This window comes from Phlebotomus papatasi, chromosome 1 (genome assembly GCF_024763615.1).
Source record: "Phlebotomus papatasi isolate M1 chromosome 1, Ppap_2.1, whole genome shotgun sequence".
In the NCBI taxonomy this organism is placed as follows: domain Eukaryota; kingdom Metazoa; phylum Arthropoda; class Insecta; order Diptera; family Psychodidae; genus Phlebotomus; species Phlebotomus papatasi.
This window is the reverse complement of record NC_077222.1, coordinates 84,798,226-84,825,520: the sequence shown is the minus strand read 5'-3', so window position 1 is coordinate 84,825,520 and position 27,295 is coordinate 84,798,226. Positions and strand designations below refer to the sequence as shown.

Sequence of the window (27,295 nt, the reverse complement as noted above, 5' to 3'; positions counted from 1 at the left end):
AAATTTTTTTAGGCATATTTTGTATGCAAATCTTTAATCGCGAATATCTCCTAAACTAAACGGATGTAAAGTTTGAGGATTCTATCTCTCAAAGTTTCCGAGATAATCGACTTTAAAGATTTTCAGATGCTTTTATGGATTTCTCATCCAATTTGCCTTATCAATAACGATAATAAGTTTACATACAGTTTAAGAATTATTAAACGAAATTTGCATTATTTATGTATAAATATCGTTCGAGTTTGCCACAATCCGAATTTGCAATGAAGGAATCGCACCTTTATAAGCTGATCTAGGCTTATCACTGGCTTTTTTATCTTCTTGTGCATAGGAATTTTATAATGCAGTTTTGAAAAATTGTATTTTATAGTCCTTTTTGGTTACATTTTTTCCAGATTATTAAAAGACTGAGATTTTTTGCTGAGGTGCACGCACTGCGTTTCTGCCAGATCAATCAGGCTTGTTACATTCCCGGAACTGTCATCGCATACGGATCACGTATTGGAAGTCCTCTTTAATGGCCTATATTCAGGATTTCTCTGCTATGTATTCTTGGTAAAAATTTTCATGCTCGTAGTAGTGCAAATACAGCGAATAAAACTGCATGCAGGGATAATGCGATTTGATTCTCAGTCAGTGCAGGATTTGCAGGACATTCAATCTCGATAGTATCGATGTCTATCTTTGGAATCTATGAGTGAGAGTGGATGATTTAGTTCTTTGGTCACGCCTTTTATTCTTCTTCAGAAACATATTTTTTAGACATAATCAAGAACTAAACCATCGATTCTTTCAACCTCAAATATATTTTAAAGTTTATCCTAGTGAGGAATTCACCTATAATCTCAAAGATGTCCTATATATGCTCCTCACCGCTTTACTAGAGACTGAAAGTCTCACAAATCACATACTTAATAACTGAACATCAAATCGCATTATTCCAGAGTTCGTTGGTATTCGCTTTCTTTGCAATGCTGTGGGAAACGAAAATTTTTACCAACTATCCATCCATAATAATATGTGCCTATAGCCACATTGTATTTAAAAAATGTTCAGAAAATAAATATTTATAGAAAATAAAAATATTCTTTTTACTTAGTACAGTAGAGTCTCTCAAATCTGAATCTCTCAAATTCGAACGCCGTTTGGATTCAAAATGTCAATTGTGAGGTTATGTTAGAAACTTCGTATCTTGGTGAATGAAAATCACATTTATGTGCTTCTTCCTGCATGTTTACATATATTATAATCGTATAAAATGAAAAGGAAGTATGTTACCACTAAAACTTGTGAGAAAGTACGAGAATTTGATTCAAAGTACAATTTAATGTCACACAAATTTCGTTAGTTTTGAAAAAAATCGTTCGAATTTGGGAGGTAAGAAATGTCAAAAATACCCCCCGAGCGTTCGAATTTGGGAGACTCTACTGTATTAATAAACGAAAAATACTAGGTGACTCAGTACCAATAGACGAAAAATACTTCGTATAAATAGTAGAAAAATACACGAAAAATTTATTGAAAATTAATTAGGAAAATCAAGTAAATACAAAGTAAATGTACTCAGTATATACTCAGTATAAATTTCGACTCACGCACACTAATGATGAGTATTTGGGACATTTTCATACAAAATCTACTATGTATTTTATATGGACATACAGTAGACTCTCTCTCAATCGGAAATATGGGGCAAAATGTCATCCGGTTTAGCGATAGAATTGAGCGTCAAAGCCTTTGTAAATTCCACAAAAAGCGCTCAATTATAAAGAATCACGATAAAATAGGAAGAACTACAGCGAATTTGAGTGAATTAGCTTCATAATTAAACGTGAAAATTGTCAACAAAATTTGTCGCCCGATTGAAAAAGAGCCGAATGAGTGAGACTCTACTGTACTAGTTTCGTACTAAGTATTATACACAGTATATACTGAGTTTGTGCATAGTACATAGCCGGCCGGGTATGAAATGTTTTCTAGCATTTTTCTAGCAGTTTGACAGCAATTTTGGGGCATAGAAGCATGCCCTTTGAGAAAATTTAGTTTTTCCCTTGAATATCTTGATATTTTGGGTGTAAAAAGTGTAAATTGAGTGAAGGAAATGGCTGAGGAAGGGAATGAGGATAGTTGGCTGTATGGATGTTCCAATCCAGAAGGTGCAGAAGATAAGGAAAACACTGGAGAGGGTAGTGAAAAGAATCGCGATGAGTTTGACATTGATAAGCGTCGAGAGGAAGATGAGAGGCCCCAACAGGACGATTCCAACACCTTCGAAGGACAAGGGCAGGCAGAAAATGGGGCTAATGAGGATCAAACAGCTATGGTGAGTTCTAAGACGCCAGTATTGTAGAATTTGATTAATGTTCTTTATCTTCAGGATCAGGACGACGTAACTGATGCAGCTGAACACATGGAGGAGCAGGAAAATGTTCCGAATGTCAAGGAGAAGGGTGAAAATGGATCAGATTCCGATGAGAGCGATGATGATGATATTAATGTAGTCATTGGGGATATAAAATCCGGCTTGAGTTACAATATCAAACAACGAGGGAGTCTCTTGGCACCAAATGCTGCCAATGCCAATGAAAAATTGAAACAGTCCACTGGGAAGTTCAGTATGGAGGATTTCGAGAGTGTGGGTACTATCAGTGGTGTCGCAGCCACGGAATTCAGTATTGATTCGCTCGAGGAGAAGCCCTGGAGGATGCCAGGAGCTGATATTACTGATTACTTCAACTATGGCTTCAATGAAGACACCTGGAGATCCTACTGTGAGCGTCAGAAGAAGATGCGTCTCAATGAGAGTGGTGTTGGTCTTCAGGGATTGGCTCTGGGTCCCGTGACTGGCATTACGCCTGGTCATGGACGCACCCTGACGCCAATCTCGAATGATAATAGCAAATACACCTCAATTCCCGGCAGTTTGAGACGTGCTGGTCCACCACCTGGACGCAAAATGACAGGAAGCATCGATGTTATTGGATCCAATGGGATTTCCAGTCGTCGGGAGGATGGTCTACTGGGTAAGCCACCGTCCAAAGAGAATGCCATTCAGGTGATGACAGCCGATCGGAGGGAGTACAGCAGATCAGGCGGGAAATTTGATACAGCCATTCCGGGAACATTTTCAGCAGAACCACAACCCATTGATCCATTCTACGATCAGCAGGATGCTTTTAACTATGGCTACGAACCCACTCAGGATTCACAGTGGAACAATAATGCCTGGCAGCCGACGGGAATTAAGGAATTGACTCCTGGAACACCGCAAATGGTACCGCCTCCTTTGGGAATGCCCGTGGGCGTACCAATGCCCATTCAGCCCATTGGACATGGTCCACCTCCGCACATGATGAATTCCGTGCGCTATGATGAGGACAGGGACAGAGATCGCGACAGGGATCGTGACAGGGACAGAGATCGTCGGGACAGAGACTACAAACGTTAGTTGGGAATGTTATTTGATGGGAAACCTATTTTTTTTTAAAAATAGAAATTGGATCATTTCTTTCAGGATTCGAACGCAGACGAAGTCGATCTAGAGATCGTGACAGGGATCGTCTGCTAACTGAGCGGGAGATTAAGCAAGAGCCCGTTGACAGAGATGAAGAATCTCCTTCCAGGGACAAAGATAGGCGGTCAAAGTACCGCGAAAGGTGAGAAAAAATACTTTTTGGAATAATAGGGTTTTGATTGTGTTCTTTTGGGATATCCAGGAGCAGTCGCAGGGATAGATCACGCAGCAGAGAGAGATCTGAGAGATCCCGAAGGTCCAGAAGTCGTACAAGGGACCGTCGGAGTCGCAGTGACAAGAAAAAGTCCCATAAACGTGACAAAGATGATAGTGAATAGGCATTTTGGGGGAGAGAGGACATAATCCTGGAGTGAGAATTGCTTGAATAATTGTGAAATTAATTGAAAAAATCCAATAAATAATTGAAAAATATTCTTGAATTTTATCCGGGTCTTCCCCTCATTATCACAGATTTCCACTCTTATCCAAATATTCCCCTTCAATGTCTATCCAACAATTTCCCCTCAGTCATGAGTCTCGGCCATCTTCGCGCGCTCAGTTCGTGTCGACATTTTGATGTGAGTGTTTGGTTGCGGTGCGCCATCCAGTGAAAAAATCAACTTTTACCCCATTTATTGTGCTATTTCAGCCCCAAAAACATCCATAAAGTGTCCATTGGGGTCCAGTGTATTGAGTGGTGGTGCATTTCAGTGAATTTACACCTTGGAATTAATCGAATTTTTGCATCAATTGTTTGTACTGCGCAATGTTCTGTCGTCTCTCCCAATCTACAAAACACAGCGACATTTTGATGGAGACTTTTTTTCCGCCGTGGACTCTCTCTCGTCATATACACTGTGAGAAATAGAAGAAGAAAAAAAAAAGACAATTTGTAAGTGAAAGAAAATTACTTGTGAGAGAGACAAAAATTTTTGGAGTTTACTGAGAGAGGCACGCAGTTTTTTTTCTTCTTCTTCTTGAGAAGAAGTTGGAGAGAAAAAAAGCCACAAAAGTTTTGCGCTACACCGAAGATAATGTGGATGTGTGAGTGCAAAGAAGTAGAGGTGATACACAAGAATATAAAGTGGAATAAAAGAGGAATAAATTAATAATAGAATCTCTTACTGGATGGTGTGTTAAAAAAGTACGTCTAGAAATGTGTGCAAGATACAATTAGTGCGAATAGCCATATATTCTTGAGGCGTTTTTTACTATATTTTTTTTTCGTGCTTTATTTGCTCGCCATTGGGAGAGTATGATGAAAAAAAATCGAATTGGGCGGGCATGTATGTGTAGTTGTGTTTCATGTACAATAATAAATATATAGCCAAGAGAGAAAAGGATATAAAAAAAGTCGTCGTAAATGTGTGTGTGGCTTTTACGTGAGATATTGAATTTTTATGAAAAATGGGAAGGTCTAAATTCCCTGGCAAACCGTCAAAATTGGTGAATAAGAAGCGCATCAGTGTATTGGCGGGTAGTGCAAAGAATGGCAATTGTGATACAAGTGCAGATGATGATACGGATAATCAGTATTCGCCAAATGATCAGTCACTGTGGAGCAATCATCACGACGAACAACCACCATCGTCACCAATACATCTGCACACCAATGCACACTCACCAGCGCCGTCATGCAGCTTTCATGAAGATGGCGACAATATTCAGGTAATTTGCAATCGGCTCATACCTCTCCTATCTCCCTTCTTCAATCGCAACATCACCTGGATTATTTTTCTATCTTTTCATCCCTTTCTCACTTCCTCACATTCTCCCCCTCTAACGCAAAAAAAACTATTCCGACGCATTTCAACTTTACCAATCCAAACACGTTTACCTATTTAAATGCCCTTCTCTACTACCTCAGATCCCTTCCCCTTACCCCAAATTCACCTATTAAAATACAAATACAAACAAAAATACAATGCAACATCACCCTCGCAAATACAAAAAGTGCTCCCCGCGGAGGTCAAAGGGAGACACACACCATACAAAAGAAAAAGAATCCCGAGATAAGATGCTTGATAGAGATGTATTTGATTCGATGGAAACACGCAAAATACGCAAGAGAGACGTGTAATAAAATTATAAAAGCAAGAAGAGAAGAAAAAAAATCAAACGATTTTTACTCAACCGGGTGTCTATTTGCTCTTGAGAGCGACTAGCTCTATAATCGTATTATAGCATTTTCATGCTAATTCCCCATATTTCAGTGTTCAATCTCCCCACAAACACATGGATATACACATCCAACTTTTATTGAATATATATTATGTATAAAACTACATACAAGTTGTATGATATTTGTAGTGTTATTGCGCGCGATTGTGCGCTTCACATTTTGCCAATTATACTCAACCGCGTCATACACAATTAATAATGGCTCAAGTAGTCAAGCACAAAGTGTTTATGCGGTTTTTCCCTATTTTTCCTCAATTTTTCCATCTTTTTTTTTTGTTTCTGTACACCTCAAATCCTCTATTCGTTGCCCTTTAGGGGATGGGGATCGTTTCACCCAGGGGCATGACATTTCCTATGTTTCCCATATGTATCTAGCGAGCCGAAAAAACTTTTTAGTTTATTAGCTGTTTTCTGTCATTGTAAAATGAATTAACAAAAAATACTGATACAAAATAAAAGCCAATTTAATAACGAAATGGCAACCGAAAACCCTAAATTAGAAACCTACGTAGTTTTGGAGATATCTCGTGAAATGTGAACAAAAACAGGGAAAAAATACACTAAAACCGGTCGCATTTTTCAGAGCTAATGTCACCCCCCTGGTTTCACCCATTCATTTTTCAGTCTGCAAATCCACACAAAAGAATTTACAGTGCGACTCTAGTAATGTCAAATAATTATTTCTGGTCCCAATACAGTAGACTCTCTCTCAATTAGGCAATTATAAAGGATCACGATAAAACAGGAAGAATTACAGCGAATTTGAGCAAATTAGCTTCATAATTGAACGTGAAAATTGTCAACAAAATTTCTCGCCCGATTGAAAAAGAGCCGATTGAGCGAGAGTCTACTGTAATTGTGTTATCACACGTGCACATAAATTTTTTTTAATATGATTCACATTAACTGTCGCTTGTGAGCGTCCAAATGTGTAATTTGTGTGTTTGAATCATTTTATATTCAAAATTTGATCTATTTGTTGATAAAAAGGTAGACTTGGCCCGCAAAATTAGATATAAATTGATTTATAGCATTAATGCGAAAAATTAATGCGATTTTCTCTTTAATTTTTTAATGTGAAAAATGTTTATGCTTTAGGTAAATTTAAACTTACTTTTGCAGGCCAAGTCCACTTCTTTATCAATAAATAGAAAAACCCCAAATATTAAGTGACTCAAAGACACAATTAACATATTTGGACGCTCACAAGCGACAATTAATGTGAATCACATTAAAATTTTAATGTGCAAGTGTGATAACGCCGTCAAATACAGTAGACTCTCGCTCAAATTCGGGCATTTGGGACCGAAATGTCACCTGAATTAGAGATAAATTCAAGCATCAAATTTATTAAAATACAACGATTTTTTGTTTACCTGCATACTCATATTAAGTTTACATGCTCATATTAACTGTAAATTTTATAAAAGCCGCTTAATAATGCAAAATAACATCACAACTGAAATCAAGCATGGCAAATTTGACCATATTTGCTTCATTCGATAATCATAATCGAACTTGAAAAATGTCAACAAACTTTTTTCAAATTTAACTGCTGCCCGAATTAAAAAGTAGCCCGATGTTAAAGGAGCCGAATTAGCGAGAGTCTACTGTAATTATTTCTGGTCCCAATACAGTAGACTCTCTGTCAATTGGGCATTTGGGGCAAAATGTCATCCGGTTTATCGATAGATTTTGGCGTCAAAGCCTTTATAAATTCCACAAAATGTGCTCAATTAAAAAGGATCACGATATAATAGGAAGAACTTACAACGAATTTGAGCAAATTAGCTTCATAATTGAACGTGAAAATTGTCAACAAAATTTCTTGCCCGATTGAGAAAGAGCCGATTGAGCGAGAGTCTACTGTAACACTACTGGATTCATTGGTAAAATATTGGAGTCCGGAAAAATCAATTAAAATAAGCAATTTTAAGAGAAAGATATTTCAAGCCTAAATAGATTCTAAATGATGCTTGAAAATATTTAGGTTGCTAAATTCGGTAACGAAGGATTAGGAGAAGGAAATTTATGCAAGGGATTTCTAACCGATGATCCTAGTCATCCTATAGGCCATTTAAGACCAGTGTTAGCCTGTGGGTTATCCGTTCGGAAGGGGTATCATATAGAAGTTTGTAATTAGAGTTATACGGGGTTCAGACCTAAGACTTACCCATATGGCTTAACTGATCTAATTGTTCAACAATCAAGATTTTTTGGAAAAAAATACCTTAGATTTGGATTATTAGGGATAAAATGACCTATTAAATTCAGAAAAGGCAATAAAATTGGTTTTTATTTAGGATTTTAAGATCTTCGGGAACTGGGATAAGCCTCTAGTTTGAAGACCGCTTTAGTTCATGTTGGATCGTCGTAGGGAGCAGATCGTTAGAAGAAATGGTAAGGGTTCTGTAGAAACCTTTAGCAACCAAGGTGCTCATCTATGTGATTGCCTTAAGGGCTTCCGCCTTCATAGATTCCCTAAACTTATCTTACAATAATTTGGGATAAACCAGGGGCCTCTCGACATTTCATTTTTCCATACGTTTTTGCATAGACGCAGTGAAGACTATTGGCAAGTTTTTTCCTAAAGAGAATTGAATTATCAGTCTGATATATTTCGAAATCGTCCATTAAAAACTATTTAAAAATACATATTTCATAATGTTCGCCGATATAATACAAGAACTATGAGTAAATTTGTTTAAATCGCAGTGAAATATCTGCAAAACTTTTACAAGGAAAAATGAAAAACAATTTTACTTTTTATTAGGCTTGATGGGCCCCTGGATAAACTTTACTTAAATCAGTCTCAGAACCCAGGCTGATCCTCGAAAACATCTAAGTAGGGCTTAAACTTTGGCGGTAAATGAGCAGGCAAAGGCAATTCATGCAACAAATCTCTAGTCCTTGATCCTAAACTTTCAGTGAATGTGAACACCGATCGTTAGTGTTTCTAAGATAGGATGGTTGCCTGCCTAAGTTTCTGACTGAATCCTAAAGTAAAATGTACAGTTCTCGGTAAAAGCGACCCAATGTTTTGCAATTCTGTTATAAGAAATTGAATATTTCATGATCTAATTCCTGTAATACCTTCAAATTTTTTATCCTTGAAAGCGCCATTCCAAAGCTACTAAATGTACCTTATTAGTGTAAATATTTTTTAGGACCTTTATAAAAGAGGTTGTATTTTGTCTCTTTTGTGGAAATCTGTATTTTTAAAAATTATTTTTTGCAGCAGGATGAATTTCGCCAATTAATTGTTATTAATTTGCCTCAATTTGTAAAACCATAGGATTTAACTCTGAAACTAAAATCAAGATCAAAATTTCAAATTGTAAAATAATTCAAATATTGAGATTTCATATCCTGAAGCTGTGCATTCCTAGGGTGTAACCTTTTAAGGACGAAAAAGTCAAAAATGGGGGGTCTTAAAACATCACTTTCTGACTTTTTAGAGCAAAACATGATTTTAGATGGCCGTAGAAAAAAATTCATTTTTGGGTCACCGGTGACGGTGACTCAATCGTCCTTAAAGGGTTAAAATTAAAATGTTTTAGCTGAAGATTAAAAATCAAGATTTTCTACATTAACAAAAGGTTATTTCCAAGATAGATCGCAATTTCCCTCCTTAATTTATTGATATTTCGCTACAAAAATTATGAAAGTTAATATCAGGCTGTATTAAGAGGTAATCTTCAGGTAATTGTATTTTGGATTTTAAGATTCCAAGATATTTGACAGATTTGACATATTGGTCTTGATTTTTTGATTTCAGAATACAAAAGTCTTGAATTTTTTTTTTTGATTTTGGTCTTAGAATTGAGGCCACTGCACTGCTACATAGAACTGTATAAAAATCCGTCTTCTTTACTTTCTTAAAATTTCACCAGAGAATTTGTCTGGGAGAATATGATAAATTATATTTTGTTAAAATAATTAACAAATCTATGTAAATTAAAATAATACTATACTCAATTATTCTACTTTAAGTATCAAGGCATTTTTAAAATTATCTTCATAAGTATTAACTGAATATAAATTAATTTGCGAAGAAGTACGTCTTGTTTCATCTCTCCCTCTGATCGGGACAATTGTTTTCGGTAGCTTGCGGGATGTGTTAGATCGTTAGATGCCATGAATTAAGGCAGAAGAATCTACACCTTGAGGATCTGCCAATCCATAGAGCACAGTGCATTCTTGCAATAACATCTAGAATTCACATTAGAAAATTGAAGCACTTGATAATAAAACAACATTTGATACTATTGGAGTCAATTAGATTATAAATTCTCCCACTGGATTCCAAGAATATAGCCCTTGACACTATTATAGATTGACCACTACTGGAGTTTTACTGTAATGACAATTATATATTTTAAGTTATACCTTCATTCTACAGAATAAATGATATATGAGTTCAACAGAAAGTTTTTTTTTGTATCAATACCTCCCACCTGAATTTAATTAGTTGTCGCTCAAGAAAAAAAATCTAATTAACCATACGATACATTCTATAATGAACACCTTGAATTGTTGATAATAATTTGAGTAACGGATATTATCATATTACAAATAAATAATTAGGATGACCAAGTGGTCAAGGTCGTTTGTGCCATTATTTCGACTTATCTTTCAGAGAGATAAGGTGGGTGTTCCAATTTTAAAATTGTATTTCAGACAATTCAATCTTCCTTGTGTAATTGATGGTGATGAAATCAATAAATTTTCATGATTATTTTTTTTTATCAAAATACATTTAAACTGAAATATATTTAAAATATTTTTTTTCGTATTAAAAATATAAATATATTTCAATAAAAAATGTTTATAAATTGGTATAAAAAGTTGCAAGAAAAACATGGAATTTTCTCATTATTTTCTGAAATTTTTGAAAACATACAACCAAATAATAATTAAAATTTCGTAATATCCAAAAATATTTTAAAGGCTTATTGCATTAAGTAAGGTAAATTGTTACGTCGGTCCTTTACCTTAAAATAAGTATCTAATAATAATCCCCAAACTACAAAAAATAGTTTTTTTATAGGAAAATAATTCTTTTAAATAAATATTTTAAAATTCAGTAGAAAAATGAATTGGAATGTATAGGAATTATTTAACGTTCAATTATAAAACTAACTCGGCACTATAATATTATATATAAATTTAATATTCATAGTGCGTTTCCTAAATATTTCTGCTTCCTATATGAACTTGAAGAAGTTATCTTGTTTTTTTTTTCTTCATATCTTCAGTGCACACAACTGTTTTCTGACGATCATAAATCTTTTCTACATTTAAATGATTAATGTAATTATTACAATTTACTAATTAAAAAAAATCAAATTGATAAAGTTTGCTTATTACTTTTTTTTAGGTTTTAATAAACACTGACCCAATCTAATTAATTAGTCTTTTTATACCGATAAATTCAATTGAGTAAAGTAAAAAGAATCAATATCTATTGCCATCCATTTCTTAAAAAAATAATTGTTCAAACGAGTTGATTAAATTCATGAGTACGCAACACTAATTAACTGGCTATTTAAAATAATTTTACATCATATAGGTAGACGTCGTTCTCTAACATTTTTGTTTGGAGTTACATATTGCCATGCTGCCCTTTGAATGCGATTTTTTTTACAATCTCTTTTAATTGCAATACATTTACCTACTTCCTGTCATATACGTTTCCAACACTCTGCGTGTATGAAACTGACCCCGTAATTTGCATCTTAGGGTCTCATATAAACATTTTGACGAGTTTTCAGGACGATGAATTTTATGTTTAAAAGTGTTTTCCATTCACTGAGTCAGAAATGCTCTGCTTTTGACTCATAATACATATTTAAAATTGCATTAATAATATTTCAATTTTTAAGGAAAGAAATTATTATAAAAAATTGTTTTTCATTATAAAGTTTTTTTTGCAATTGGCTGGACTGGTTGTATATGAAATGAAATGTGTACAATTCTCGTACTTGATACCATTTTAGCAACGTTTAACCCTTTAAGGACAAGTGAGACACCGGTGTCCAAAAGCAAGAACAATTTTGTTGACTATAGAAAATATTTTGTCCCCTAAATAGTCCGAAAAATTATTTTTTATTTTTGGGACACCGGTGTACCATTTGTCTTTAACCCTTTAAAGACGATTGGATCATTGGTAACCCAAAAATGAAATTTTTCCTACTATTTTCTAAAGTCATGTCTTGTTCTAAAAAGTCAGAAAAGGTAATATTTTCTGACTCCTGATTTTTGACCTTCTCGTCCTTAAAGGGTTAAGGGTAAAACTGGGGTACCACTGAACAGGTGTAGCTCCGAACAGTTCGATTTTATTTTGAATATGTCTCGAAAGCTTTTAGGCTCACAGAGATCCATGGTTTAACTCTTGCTATTGTGAGATTGAGTCCTGCTCGGTACAAAAAGATAAGACGTTCAGTGTGGGAATTATGCAACAGTATGAGAATGTCATATCACAAGTTTTAATTTTTTTTTATTAGATCAATTCGGAACAACTAATCAAAAATTCGTCTCAGATCAGTTACTAAATGCTTCATAGAGGTGCTTGTAATAGTTATTCGATGCTCACTGGGCATTATTGTAGTCCTACTCTCGAATTTACCATGAAAATTTGTCATATGACATTGTCATACTGTTACAGAATTCCCCTCCAGGAGAAGGAATTTTGTCAGGTCTAAAAAAACTGATGTTTTTTCGTTAGGACAGATTTATCCCCAGCGCAGAATAACTTTTGTTATATAAACAAGTTTTTTATATTAGATTGAGAGTGAAAGAAATCTAGATTTAGTCATCTTGCTCACTCTCATAAGCACGATTCGTTCTGTTTATAATTTATATTTCTTTAATAATAAGTTAATTAAAATGATTCTTAATAAATGGTTAAAAAATCTGAAATGTCAAATTATAGTAAAAATTTCCAATTCCTTCATTGTAAATAATCTGATACATATTTATCAATTTCACAACAAAAAAAAGTATATAGTGAGATGCCAAGCCAATAGTGTTAATTTTCACGTGAAACTTCGCAAAAAGTTGCCTCAACCAAGTTAATAATTAAATTCTGTGAGGAAGTTGTTTCAATGTCGCTGCATTATTGAGAAGAACGTGGCTATGATTGCTGATATTTAGCAGAATATTGACGAGTCCGGTATGAAAACAGAAAATTTAGTGTAAAAGTTCGAGCAAACTGCAAAATTAACAACCTTAACTTCAGGTTTTCCTCTCCATTAATTTATTTTATACATACAATTGAGCATGTAGCATAATTACATGCACTTATACCATAGCCATATAGATTTTTTTTATTGCAAAGGGTGGAATATAAAGTGCACAGCAAAACCTTCTCATGAAAATGACTTGAACTGAACGTCTCTCCTCCTGGCATCGTGTATGTCGCGTACTGAGTGAGTGAAAAATACATAAAACCCGAGTATAGTGAGATATTGTATACAGATAATGGAAATTAATTGTGTGCAGCATTTTATATGCATATTGTATATATATAAAGTATGCTCAGGAGAACTTGTATTTATGCACTGTGGTTCAAATACGAAAAATTTACTCATTCCGCCCGACATAATACCATGTCCCTCTCTTGTATTTGCTTCTTGTATATGTTGGCTGGTAATTTTTTGTGGGTTTTAATACAGTATGAAATGCGTATAATTTGTGTGTACACGCGAAAAATACTACTGGGTGTTGAATGCGAAAAGAAAAGAAATGAAAATGTTTAATAATGAGAAATAAGGTTTTCATGCAATTGTGAGAGTTGGTAAAAATGAAGCTATTGACGTGATGAAGTTGGAAGAAATGAATAAATTGTTTGGGCCATAAATTGATTGATTTTTCATTGTGTCTTTGGCAAAAGAAGGGTGAAAAATATGCGGTCTCGAAAGAATACAAGGCAATTTATTGGTTTGTGATTGTTCAATGTGTCTGTCATTCTCAAATGAGGTGTGATTTACCCAATAAACCTTGCGGTAGGTCATTATTAGGGTCGACAATTATTTTTGTGTTAAATTACAAGTTTCATGTTAGTAAAAGAGAATATACATAATTTATTGCATTAGCGTGTTTCTCTGTAACAGATGAAAAAATCTCATAAAATTTGTATATCTTGTTAAAATTAGCATTGAAATGAATACTTTAAGTATGTATGTCGGTTTTTCGGCATCACCTTGAAGCGTTTTCCTCTTTTGAGTCATTGAAATGTTCTTTTGTCACATTGTGATTATGATAAGCAAAATATATATTTTCCACTTAACTCAGTCAATATGCTACTCACTTGAAATAATTGTTGCTACAAATTGATAATGATAGCTAGAGTATTAAGCTGAATACACACATTGGGTAAAATTATACAAATAGTAATATTGAAAAGCATTATTGATTTAAAATCTATTTCTTAGAGACGAAGTATTCAAGTGAATCCGCGATTTCTACTGACTGAGAGCCTTTCTTGACACATTGAACGTCTTATTTTTCAAGTATTTTTTACATTTTTCATCTCCCAAATTCAAACGATTTTTCAGAACTAAAGAAATTTATGTGAGATTAAATTGTACTTTGATTGAATCAAATTCCCGTACTTTCTCACAAGTCAGTGGTAACATATTTCCTTTTCATTTTATACGATCATAATGTATGTAAACATTCAGGAAGAATCACATAAATATGATTTTCATTCATTCAGAATACGAATTTTGTAACATAACCCCAAAATTGACATTTTGAATCCAAACGTGTCGTTCCAATTTGAGAGATTCTTTAAGGGATTCTATTGTAGGATCGGAGGAACGTCTGTTCGACAGGGAACCCCTATTGACACTTTTGTGAGAATGTTGAAAATTATTTAATGTATCTAGTAAAATATAAGTAATATAACGTTTTTTCTGTAATATACCTTTTAATATAAACAGAGATGTTCAAATTTCATATCCCAAATAGTACAGAGTAGGGTGTCAATAGGTGCTGACACGAGTTCTTAAAGTGTCAATAGACGTTCCTTTCCCCCTAGTTCGTTTAGAAATTTATAATATAATATAAATTTATCAATAATAGAGAATAATCAAAAATGAGCATCCTATGGATGTTTGGCATATAAAACCTGAGAAAGAGTTTTCCACCGTTTTCACTTTGGAGTAGATTGATATGACGGCTTAGAGTGCTAAGACGGCGGTGGCCGCAGAAAAATATTTGCAATGTAATGAATGTGGCGCAATCTCCAAAAGCATTGATGACAATAAATCTACTTCTCTATTTATTTTGCAGAGATCTTTGACCAATGTTATTTCAAATTTATTGAGATTTTTTTTTTAAATCCATTAAATACTATTGGTGAAGGAACTTCTTTTATGGCCTCAATAATTTTCAAGTAATTCATGTATTACTTAGATTTTCAAGTAAATTGCTTACACAGGTGTATGTAAATCGCCTTAAAACGCTCCATTTTGACGAGAATTTCTCAGGATCTATAGAGTTTATAATATATTAGGCTGTTTATGTTAAAACTGCAAAATTATTTGTAATTATTGACATAAATTTCACACCATATGCAGGCAGCTTTATTCATTATTATATTTCACGTTTACCAAAATAATTAACACTGTTGAAGGGGATCCCTCTTAAACATAAAACTGTAAAAATTGTAAAATGAATAAGAAACACTGTATACGAGTAATTTAACGGTGAGACCGAGTTTATTGGTTCTGTGTGCAAATAATTTGAATGGAAAAGGACTCTTATAGATAGACTGATAAGACATTTCGAATTGAGCAGATGGTACATTTTGTATATGTCCGCATTTGTTTAAAATATAACCACTGTGTTATGTCTTTTTTTTCTCTCTTTCTGTGTTCAACCATGCGGTATTTTCACTCCTTACTCAATTGACCAGTTAGCATGTGGTGAAATATTAATATCGTATGAGATCAAATGACCAAGAATTTACATAACAACTCTTTAAATGAAATAAAAGGAGTATAGGTATGTAGATATATAAATAGTATTATTTTTACAACAAGAATCAACTTCTTTTATAAGGTTTGTTGACACATGTGATAGTCACGCTTTTGAAATTCCACACCATTGCATTTATTGCAACATAATATTTTCATTTAAATTGTGTAAACAATTTTGCACCTCTTAATATATCTTGTTCTTGCTTTATAATTTGTAATTGATAATAAAAAACTGTCAACAACGTTAAATTGTTATTCAAAATAGAAGACCCCTATCCCCTGCTATTTAGAGTCTCTCCAAAGTGCATAATATTTATTGGTTGGGAAATATGCTTGTTGTATAACAAGAGTGTTTATATTTTGTGGCAATATTTAGTTTTGTTATCAGATACACTTGAGAAAGAAAAAGACAGACACAACCTAATCGGAAAATTGACATGTAAGTTTGTTTATTTATAGGGCAAATCGTGTATTATATTGTAGCAACATGCAATTTTTCTACCCTATCAAACATTATTACACCATGTTAACGATTATTTTATCATCATTTCTGTGATACGCTTTATATATAAAACAATGTATGTAAATGAATAATAGATAGAATTTTCTTTTTTTTGCAATTTTATGCCCTTGTATATGGGTTTTAGTTTTTTTTCCAACACAACTTCTCATTCGATTTGATTTATTGTATCATACATAATTTTCAGACAATAGTTTTATTTAGAAGTTTTTGGTGTCACCTCATTTCATGATGCTATTATTAAGCCCAAAAATACATTGACTGTATGATGAGCTATTTGGGTTATATTTTAGACGTTTAACAGTTTTTTTTGTATGACCTACCTGTGTGTACGATGATGTAAAGTTGAGAAAAATACGTATTTTAACACATTTGAAAGACAATTCATCTTATGTACATACATTATATATTGGATTTTGCTCAAAAGATGAGCTCCTTCAATGTTAACTATGAGGCCCGTTTAATTGCTTAAGTAACAACAGTTTTTTTTTCATTCTCAATGTTTTGTTCGTATAACATTTAAACGGAATTTTGCACAAAAATCAATGGCATTGTTTCAATGCTTAAGACAGTTTTATTTAATAAATGAGTAATGAAAAAATATAGAAAATATAAACATTTTTTTCCTTATGAAAGGTAGGCTCCAAATAGACTCAGGAGAATATTTTTTTAACCTGTAAAATTTGACCGTAAAGGATTAGTCCAACATATACTAAATATTGGACTCAAAGATCAGACAATAGAAAGATATTTTGTATCACACTTCCTTTTATCAAATCCTTTACCGTCAATCCTGAATCTATTTGGGGCTCAGCCTAATTCATCTCATTTTTAGGTCACGATTATTATTCATTCCCAATTTCATTAATATTTGTTCAAGTCAGAAAAAAATAATTTGATAAAGTTATTAACCTTCATTTTTAATTGATACTAAATCTTCGGTACGATTGACTGAAAGAAATAGATATACGAAAAAAAGTCTTATTAAAACAATTTGTCTACTGAAATGTAAATTTTAGTAAAGTAACATTGAACAATGTGTGTGTAGATGTTTAGTTTAAATATTTAGAGAAGACAGCTTCATTGCAAAATGTGGCAACATTGAAAATTCATTCGTAATAGCCTAAAGAGATCAACGAATCAAAATCAGTCATAAAAAACGTGATCATAGCTAACATTTATGTAGTGTAATATATCTAAGATATTTCAAACATATTTCACTTCTTTTATATACTTTTGATGGGTAAATGTTTATGTATTCCATCAGTGTCTCCACTCTTTTCTCTCCATCATCGCTGAGGAGATCCACAGTGAGATACAAGCTGAAAATATTTACAATCATCAACTCTCGATCATATTGGGTTATAGTTAATATGTGGACAAGAGAGTATAAGAGGTGCTAAAGAACACAAAGTGTGTGACTCTGTTATATTTGTATCCGTATAATTATTGAGGTGGATACAATATAAAAAGTTCTCCCATATGTACAACAAATAGTTTAATTATAAATACATAACTACATTCCACTGGCAAATATAAACTCAATAGAGACAGTTCAAGTAGTAGGTAACTTCTCACTATGTACACATTGAACCTTTCTCTTTATTCACCGTATTGGTTGATTGTTGGCAAAATATGCCTTTCATTGCAAATCTTTGTTAAATGATATTAATTGGTGAATTTAGTCTCAAAGGGTTTTTTGTCATAAAAGTCACTCCTAATTGACCATCATGTGCAATGGTAATTTCATAGTCTTTTTGTACGAGTTTATTCGCACCATTAAAATTCCCCACGTGAATAAAATCGCTGAAAAACATGTCTATTTGATACACTACTACACGATGCGTCTCACTTGAGAGACACTTCAGCCAGGAGGCTCTCTTAAGTGCGATTAATTTACATGTAAAACGCGTAATGAGAATGTCGAAAGAGACCTGTTAATTGTGGGTTAATAACCGAATTACAATGGCCATATATAAAAGTATCCGAAATACACCTTAATTTATTGAAAAGTCGTGAAATGCTATCCAATATTCCATGTATTTCTTCTATGTATTCTAATGTATACGCATATTATATACTTACTATATAGATATATACATCTTGTGTCTTCAACCATGGTGGTTCACTTATTTACAACTAAAATGATGAACGCAATATGTAAATTGTTGAAGAGAATATTAACTTATACAATTCATCACATTTCAGATTGTCTATTGGTTTCCTAAGGTGTGTAATTTAATAAGAAAACACAGCTTTTGCCATGGTGTTAAAAGTTATAAACTAAATTTGAACTTATAGTCATTTGTCTTTTACCTTTATACAATGTTGTTTAGTCGTCTATACTAGTAATAGACTGGCTATAGCAAATTTCGTTTCATATTATTCATCTTCGGTTCTATCTAAAGGGTGATGAGATGATGAAATGGTTCTATCTAAAGATGATTTTAATTTACACTGAGTTAGAAAGGTTACAAATATCTCAAAAAGATTAAATGATTCAAAACCACCAACCGTGCTATTACGTTTAAGTTTTAGGGGAACTGCTTGTAATTTGGGACAGCTTGTAATTTTGGACACTTTGAGGGTAATTTTGGACACCACAAATCAATTCATTCAAATAATGGAATTTTCTTCTAATATTTAATGAATAAGATATTTTATCTAAATATTTATTCTTTTTAGAGGATATTAAAATTAAATATGTTGAATTTTGAATATAATTTGAATTGTTATTTCTTTGTTGAAATTTCAGTGTGAGAAGTTTCTTACGTGAGATATGAGAGAACATTTATTTGCTTCAGTCTTATTTCGTTGCAATGAAGTACTAATATGTTTCTTCGATACTTTTAAGTGATATTATTCATTTATTATTCATTGAATATTGTGATAATTCACTTTAATAGTGTTTTGTTAATTTGAATTGGAGTCAGATTTGCCTTTGAATTATGTTTTTAGTGTAAAAATTGGACAATTTTGTCGGATATTCACCAGTGAGATAATACTTGTTATATCAGACATGTGTTTTTCTTCTAGAAATGTTGTAAGTTTTTTGCTTTTGTGATGACTAGGTTGTATAAATGCCTAAAAAACAAAAGAGCATAATCTATACGAACGAGATGCAGTGCAAAAAGCTTTAAAAGAGTCCCCAAAGCCCAGGGAATGTGCAAATCCGCGAGAACTTGGAGTGCCGAAGTCAACTCACTTTAACGAATGATATGGAAAATTTTCGGGCTCTGGGGCGTCTTATGATTCCTTCTCATAAGCAAGAAGACGACTTCGTAGGTTAGGTACTTGAAATGAACAACAATTTGCGTCTATTGAAGGGGATTAGCTGTCCGAAATTACAAGCAAAGTGTCCAAAATTACAGTTAAATTCATCTCAATATATTTATTGATTTTTAAAGGTATTAACAGTAATTTTAGATATAGCAAAGACGGTAAACAGCTTTCAAGTTCTAAATAACACTTCTAAGAATGGATTAACAAAAATCTTAAATTTGTATTGAAAATCTTGCATTTCAGACTTAGAACATTGGTACTAATATGTACCCTGTCCCAAATTATGAGCGCTTCCCTTATTGTCCAATATTTCCAAAAACCTAAATTTAGCGGAATTACTCCCGAACGTTATCTCATTTTTACAAATAGAACGTATGTATTTATCAATGAAAGTCAATGAAAATATTATAGTTACTATTTTTGAAGAAGTATGAACTAATTTATTTATCAAAAAAATCGTTTTTTGGAATATTGTTGGTTGCATCGACATTTGTCATTTGTTTTGTATCTGAATTTGATACAAACGTTGTCTCTTGCATGAAAAGCTGATGCAAAAGAAATGCAAATGTACGACAACTGTCGGTGCAACCAACAATATAATAAGAGATGGTAATAGTGGTACAAATGTGACGATAAGAGGTGGATTTCACTCTATATATTAAAGGATTTTCTTTAATTATCTGACAGAGCAAAACCGAAATATGATGTGAATGGATCATAATTGAATCACAATTTACTTAAAGTTATCATGGCTTGTCATAAAGTTTTCTATACACTTTTTCATCTTCACAATATAAATATATTCAATGTGTTGATATATAAGAGCCAACTCAGACAAAGTCAGTTATAAAATGTTAATTAAGCATCGATTTAGCTGTTTTTGATTGCTTGGCTTCAGATACCATAAGATATGTGAGTGTGTTCATATTCGCAAGAGCGCGAGAGATTGGATTAATTGAAATCGTGCGTGTAATTTAAATAAGAAAATAATAAAACGACTTAAGCTGAAGAAGTATGAGAGAGAGATATACAAGACAAGCTATGAAGAACAATCGATTCTATAAATAAAATATTACAAACTTGTTTTCAGGCTCTTTTTTTTGCTTTCAATTTATTCAATTTTTTTAAACGTCATATTTTTTTTTTTCATTCCTTTAAATATTAGCCAGTTTAGCACCTTTATACTCTTGAAGATTTAAGCAAACCGATTAGCTTCTATTTCAATAATTTTGCATACGGGAAATTTACTGAGATAACTCAATAAGTCTCTGCGAAGTAGAATATTTATAAATCAAATAAATTGTTACAAAATGGGAGGAGTTGTGCAAAAGATCAAAATTAAGCTATGTTACTTATCGAATATTTCACCTCTAATAAATATTGAGATTATTTAGCTAGCTTATAAAATTAGAATTAAATATTTGAAATTTGATTTACGATTTTGTTCTAAAAAAAATTTCTCTTTATAACATTACACGGTTCTCAACGTGTCTGTTTTAATACGCCAAATGATGTTATGCCATGGAAGAAACCACAATAAGATAAAAAGCAAAACAACTTGACCAGAACTGTTCGTTTTCCAAATTTGATGAATACACCTATTTAATTTTTTTTATGTATAAAATTTTCATGGTGTTGAACATAAAAAAGAGTTTCTGTACTCTTAATCTCTATAGAGTGTTAGACCTTGCTTTAGAGAATGATTAGTATTTTATTGTAATTATTTTATATACAAATGCAATATATCATTGATTTATATGATTTGTTATTAAATACAAAAAAAATAATGTTGAAATGACACTTGGAAAGATAATATGAATTACAATTTGAGGCTTTTGGAATTGAAAAGTAAAATGATGTTAAGGAGTTAAGAGGGGATTAAGAAAAAGAGTTAGCACAAGAGCAAAACTACACCATCAAACCATACTGACGACAAATCAGAGATACGTTGACTCAACATCAATCTCATGGTAAATTTATTATTATTATAGAGAAGTTGCGCAATTATACGTCAGGCTATGAACTGTACATATGTTTCTTTTTTTTTTCACATAATGTATACCGCATGAAATGCCCACTCATTTGCTATGAATTGTGCCAAAGATTTATCTCTAATGTAGCCAAAGCTAGTTTCTCTCTTAAAACAAGTTAAAAGTGCACCGTACTATGTCAGGGCATTCACTACAAGTAATACAAAATGACCAATTACCAATGTGAATCTATTATAGTTTCAAGAATAATGTAACAACAATGAAAGTCGGGCGAAAATTGAGGAGTTTCACATGGTTTTCTGTATATATGGTGTTGTGTAGAGTGTTAGGAAAAATAGAATCACTATATTCATACACAACAATATTTACCACAGGTAAATTACTCAATGCCCATTCTCTCATTTCAATAGTAATTATTATGCCATGAGGTGACAATAATTTCCTGTCACAAATCCAATTTGCAACTAATTGCAGAAGGTGTGAACTTTTATCTACTTTATCTTGTACCCTCCTAATGGATGCAAGCAATTCATACGTACGATCCACATAAAGCAGATATTTTTTTCTCAAGGTAAATAATCTGCAGCAATATATTTTTTTTGCACATTTCTGATTTGGCTAACTCAATGAACCCATTCAAATTCTTTTTCTCGGCGCTTAAAATTGGTACATAAAATACCATGAAGTGTTACAGCTATAGCTTCAAACTATAAGATTATTGGTAGTCACAAATTATTGAAGCACTCCTAAACCTATATATTCAACAAAGACTGACCATCTCTAAACATATTAACAGACCACACGCTGCTTTCTATCACAAATATAGAGTAGCAAAGGATGAAAGAAGTAGCTCAAAATAAACACCTCTGGGTATTTGTAAATGATCAATATATCGGTTAATCTAAAAAATTACATCTTTTAATATTGTTTTTTTTTTCTGTATAACAACAAGTGTGGGTGCGCTGTAATAAAAGGGTCAGAGAAAAATTTAACGGGAAATTCAATTTTGAGAACGTGGATTAACCACTTTTCGCCATATTGACTAATAAATAGTTAATTTTCTAAAAAGAAAAATCCTATCAAAAATTACCGAATTTTTTAATATGACAACTGCTGGCTCTAAAAGTCAATAAACAAATAGTTAACTCGCTAAAGGTTTGCCATTCTAAAGGTTTAGGGGATCAATATTAAAAGACGAAAAGCAAATCGCTCATTAGAAATTATAAGGAGCTAACTCAACTTTTTCCGATTTTGAAATTTTAATGCACTTAGAAAGAGAAATTAATAAATTTTCAGATGATAGGTATGTCATTCAATTTCGCTATTGAAAATATAGGGTCGAAGGAACACCTCTTCGACAGGGAACCCGTATAGGGGTTCCACTGACACTTTTGTCAAAATGTTGTAATTTATTTAATGCGTTCAATGAAACCTAAGTAATATAACGTTTTTTCATTATTCTGCGTTTTTGGATGAGGATAAGTATTCGAATTTCGTATTCCAAATGGTACAGAGTAGGGTGTCAATAGGTTCTGACACGACTTCTTAAAGTGTCAATAGGTATTCCTTTCACCATATTTCTTTTTAATTTCCCATTTGAAAAATGGCTCTCAAATATTTATCATATATAAAAAAGAATTAGAAAGATATTTTTATTGGGATTTTTCTAGGTTTTTGGTTTTTTTTAATACAGTGGTTTTTCGCCGAATTCGCGCACCATCTTCTAAAGTGTAGAACTAGTGTTCATCTAGTGTGTACGATTGTATAGGAAAAACTTACAAAATTTCTCCAATAATTCCAAACATGGACGTATATTCCTCAAGTGTGTAGAGGCCTCTTTAGGGTCATTCTTATTAAAATATTCTACACTAATTTTAAATTATATTTCCTTGTGCTGGTTTTTCACTATTGGTGTTTATTTTGATAATTTGTTTATTTTGATAATTTGGTGTTTCTTAAAGGTTTTAATCAGTGTCGTGGAAAAGCAGTTAAATATGTTAGAAAAAATATATTTTATTGTGAGAATTTTACGAACTTTAGTTCAATGTTAATTGTATTTATGTACAGAGAAATCGTCAATCAGAGCAAATGACACTCAAATCATCCAATTTTTTTCCCAGTGGAGATAGGAAAAATTCCTTTCTCCACCCAGAATCGAACTGGAGACCTCTCGTTAACTAGACGAGTGCTCTACCAACTGAGCTATAGAGGCCACATGCAAGGTTTTTAGTTTACAATGGAAAATGCTATTTTAAATTTAGTAGAAAGCTCAAGAGAATGTTATTTCGGCACCTTTGTGTAAATTTTTTTAATGGCCTCTATATACTAGAAAAATTTATGTCCATATTCAAGAGTTTTTCCTACACAAGCCTAGAGTTTTTTTTAATATGGACATAAATTTCTCTAGTATGTAGACGCCATAAGCTTCATTTAGGCAAAAGTAATAAAAATAAAAGATCATATCTTTTCATTAAAAAGACGATAAGTGGTTAATCCACCCTACTATTGCCAAAGTACATATCTATACTCAAATTCTGAATGAATAGGTATTTCGCAACTTTATATACAACTTTCACCATTATAGCAGATTGCCTTTGCTCTTTCACTTACATCAAATTGTTGTCTTTCACCACTATATAGTGTATGTCGCTATGATTGCAAATCGTCATCGTATTTGAAGCGAAAATGCTAAATTTAATAATGTTGAATAAATTTTCAATCATGTATATCTGTATTAAATTATTGTGCAAGTAATATTCATCTTATACCAATTGCTACTTTTTGCTACTTTTCCCTCTGATCGTATTATTTACATTGAGATGTTGTGGCGATATCTTTTCAACGATTAATTCATTGTACATGCATGAATAGTAGATTTTCTATTTAAGGAGAACTCCATAAGGAAGACTTTCAAGAAATCTCTCAACACTTTCTTATTGGTCAACACAATTCACAATTTTGCGAATATAATATGGGGGAATTGGGGGAGGTGGGGACAGATCTTGTAGGAGAAGAAATACAACAAAAAAAAACTATGAACTATTGTGAGGCTAATGACCCTTCTGACCAGAAAGAATTTGAAATTACTTGTGTTTTTTTTTTTGTAATTTAGGAGGTGTTTCACAGAAAAGAAAATCCGGTAGTTTCCTTTGTGCAAAAACAATTTTAATATGTACATACTTCTGTGTGGTTCTTTGTGTCGAATAAAAAAAAACATTTCGCACATCTTGTTCTACGTAAATGTAATTATTCGTGGATTTTTTTTCTAGGCAAAATTAGCATTCAAATTGATAAAAATTGCGCAACAATCGCAATGAAGGAAGAAAAGACGAAAAAAAAGAGTATATATGACGTTAATTTTTAGCAAATCGGTGTTGTTGACTTTCCCAGTTCAATCAGTGGATTGGATCGAAATTCAATTAAGTAGAAAACAATGCCAATTTGTTGAATCATTTTCACATGCGACAAATTAAATTGTGCTTGTTACATTTGGCTTTTCTTGTGGATTATTCAGAAACGTGGTGCATTTGGTACGGCATCTGAACACCAAATGACTCAATTTCTCCATTAAAAACTGTCCAGAAACAAAATAGACTCATTTTGTTGAGTGTACACTGTACAGCTCAAACTAGAAATATTCAAAATATTTCCTCTATACGATTGATTCACAAAGAAGAGATGTGAATCTCTCTCAGTCACGGAGAAAAGTGGTAAGAAAAGACTCAAAAAGAGCTCTCAAATTTAGGCTGAAATTACATATTTAAAATTTCTGTAGGTACATAATAATGCTTGGAATTATACGGAAAATACAGTGGCGACAAGATAAATAGCACAGTTTCGGACACTGTAATATATGCTTTGTTTTTCAAAAAATTATGCTTTTAAATGATGGAAGTAATAATAATAAATGAACTTGTATATAAATACATTTTGAATATGAAGAAAAAAACCTGAAATTCTATCAAGAAATTTAGTACGATCAAAAAATTCTTGAAATGGCATATATTAAGGGGACAATATAAATAGCACATCCTATAAGAAGTGATAGTTTTCGGCTTCTACTGCAATTAACAACTTACGAATTCTATTTGAAAATTAAATTTGAATTAATTAGTAATTAGTTAAGTAACTTTTGGAAAAAAATGAGCGCTTGACAACGAAGGATCATTAAGGAAATCAGGATTTGACACTATTCTAATGTGATTGTATTTCATGTAATGTGAATATCTACTTAAAACTATCTCAAATTAGTCACATTCGAGAGATTTATCTTGTGGTCAATCTTTTCCTTTAAATTCAACAGGATTGAGGGTCTTAGACCGTCCTGGCCATTCCAGAAGGTCAATTTTGTTCTGATTGAACCAGTTTTAAAAACTCTTGGCAGAGTGTTTTGGATCATTAGTTTGGTTAAAACTTAAAAACCAAAAGCAAATTCATTTCGATGTTGACGTACATGTCTTGTCCAAAGACATTCTTGTAAACAAATTGGTTTATATTGCCTGATTATTCCATATACAGACCATACGACACTTCGCAAAATATAACCCCATACTATAAAATCACCACCGCTAAGTTTTACGTTATGTATCAAGGACAAAATTCTTGACTTTTGGGACATCTAATATTCTGTTATGTCATATCCTGTCATATTAAACAGGAACACACCTGTTCAAAGAATATTATTCCAGAATTTCAGGTCCTTCTGCATATGCTCTTTAATAAAAATCAAACAACAGGTACGGTTTCGTTTGAATAAAAATTCTGTACGTCTGGCAACACTTCTAAACCGGGTATTTTTATATAATTAGCTTTCAGTAATGCTCACATCAGTTACTTTTTCAACTTTTGTTCAATTTGTTCCTTTATTTTCGGAACGGCGGCAAATAAATTTAGTTTTACTATAAGAACAATGGTGGAATCTTCTCTAGAAATCGTAATTCTTTCTCGAAATTTTCGAGTTGTTGCGTGATTTGTATGTTTAATCATGAAAAATTATTGAATTGATGGTTATCTTCCTTGAACAATATAATTTACAAAAAAAAATTCTTAGTTATCCTAAACTCTTTTACATAAAGCCTGTAAATTTGCACCAAATGCTTTATTTACATGATTTTTAGTTCTCATAACTTTATTTTACGAAAATTTATGGTACTAATGCCTATAAATGATCAAAAATAGAGAAAGATAATGAATTTTAAAATAAAAGTAAATTTCAGGTAATATTTTTAGAGAAAATGAAAGTGTGCTATTTAAATTGTCCACACGAATTATACCTAAACTAATAAAATGACAAAAACACATGGTTCTAACAGATACAAATATTAAATAATTACTCCCTCCGTTCCGAAATAAGTCGTACGTTTGGGAAAAATTCTTGTTCCGAAATAAGTCATACGTTTGGGAAAAAATGGGATTAAGGGAAAGTTTGTTGGTAAATGTTTTGTGTATCAACAATTATTTCTTGTAAAGAACTATTGCTAATGTCCAGTAATAAAATTGGAGTCCAGTTTTGATGGTATGTTGAGGAACGAATGTCTTAAAAATATCTTATTTTTGGCGTTTTATTTCCAATCTAAAATAGGTGCAGAATGGTGAGAGATACAGACTTGGAACCTTCGGGGGACCCCCCCAGAAGTTGACCCTGGGACCATTAATATGTCCTTTATTTTGCCCCCACTCCTTCCCTTCCCCTCCAAAATCATGTTTTTTGGGATTGCTCGAAAACACGTCGTGCGATTTTTTTTTCCAATTCTGGATATGTTTTAGAGAGACATATAAATGGTCCCAGGGTCAACTTATGGGGGGTCCGCTGAAGGTCCCA

General features: G+C 32.6%; 2 protein-coding genes across 3 annotated transcripts in view; both read left to right on the top strand.

The window, feature by feature from the left end:
- The first annotated feature begins 1,980 nt into the window (after nucleotides 1-1,980).
- LOC129810464 (pre-mRNA 3'-end-processing factor FIP1) lies at nucleotides 1,981-3,946 on the top strand. Of its 2 annotated transcripts, none has more exons than XM_055861008.1 (4): nucleotides 1,981-2,323; nucleotides 2,378-3,443; nucleotides 3,515-3,656; nucleotides 3,717-3,946. In XM_055861008.1, the coding sequence occupies exons 1-4, from the start codon at nucleotides 2,102-2,104 to the stop codon at nucleotides 3,850-3,852; spliced, it is 1,566 nt and encodes a 521-aa protein (XP_055716983.1). In that variant the 5' UTR covers nucleotides 1,981-2,101; the 3' UTR covers nucleotides 3,853-3,946. The 2 variants fall into 2 exon arrangements, with proteins under 2 accessions (XP_055716983.1, XP_055716982.1); XM_055861007.1 differs by having other exon boundaries at nucleotides 3,494-3,656.
- Nucleotides 3,947-4,357: 411 nt separating this feature from the next.
- LOC129810432 (histone-lysine N-methyltransferase trithorax) overlaps nucleotides 4,358-27,295 on the top strand; it is a 58,984-nt gene continuing 36,046 nt past the window's right edge. The window contains exon 1 of the mRNA XM_055860900.1: nucleotides 4,358-5,182. Within this exon, the coding sequence (XP_055716875.1) occupies nucleotides 4,922-5,182 (261 nt within the window). The 5' untranslated portion in view covers nucleotides 4,358-4,921. The remainder of the gene's footprint in view (nucleotides 5,183-27,295) is intronic.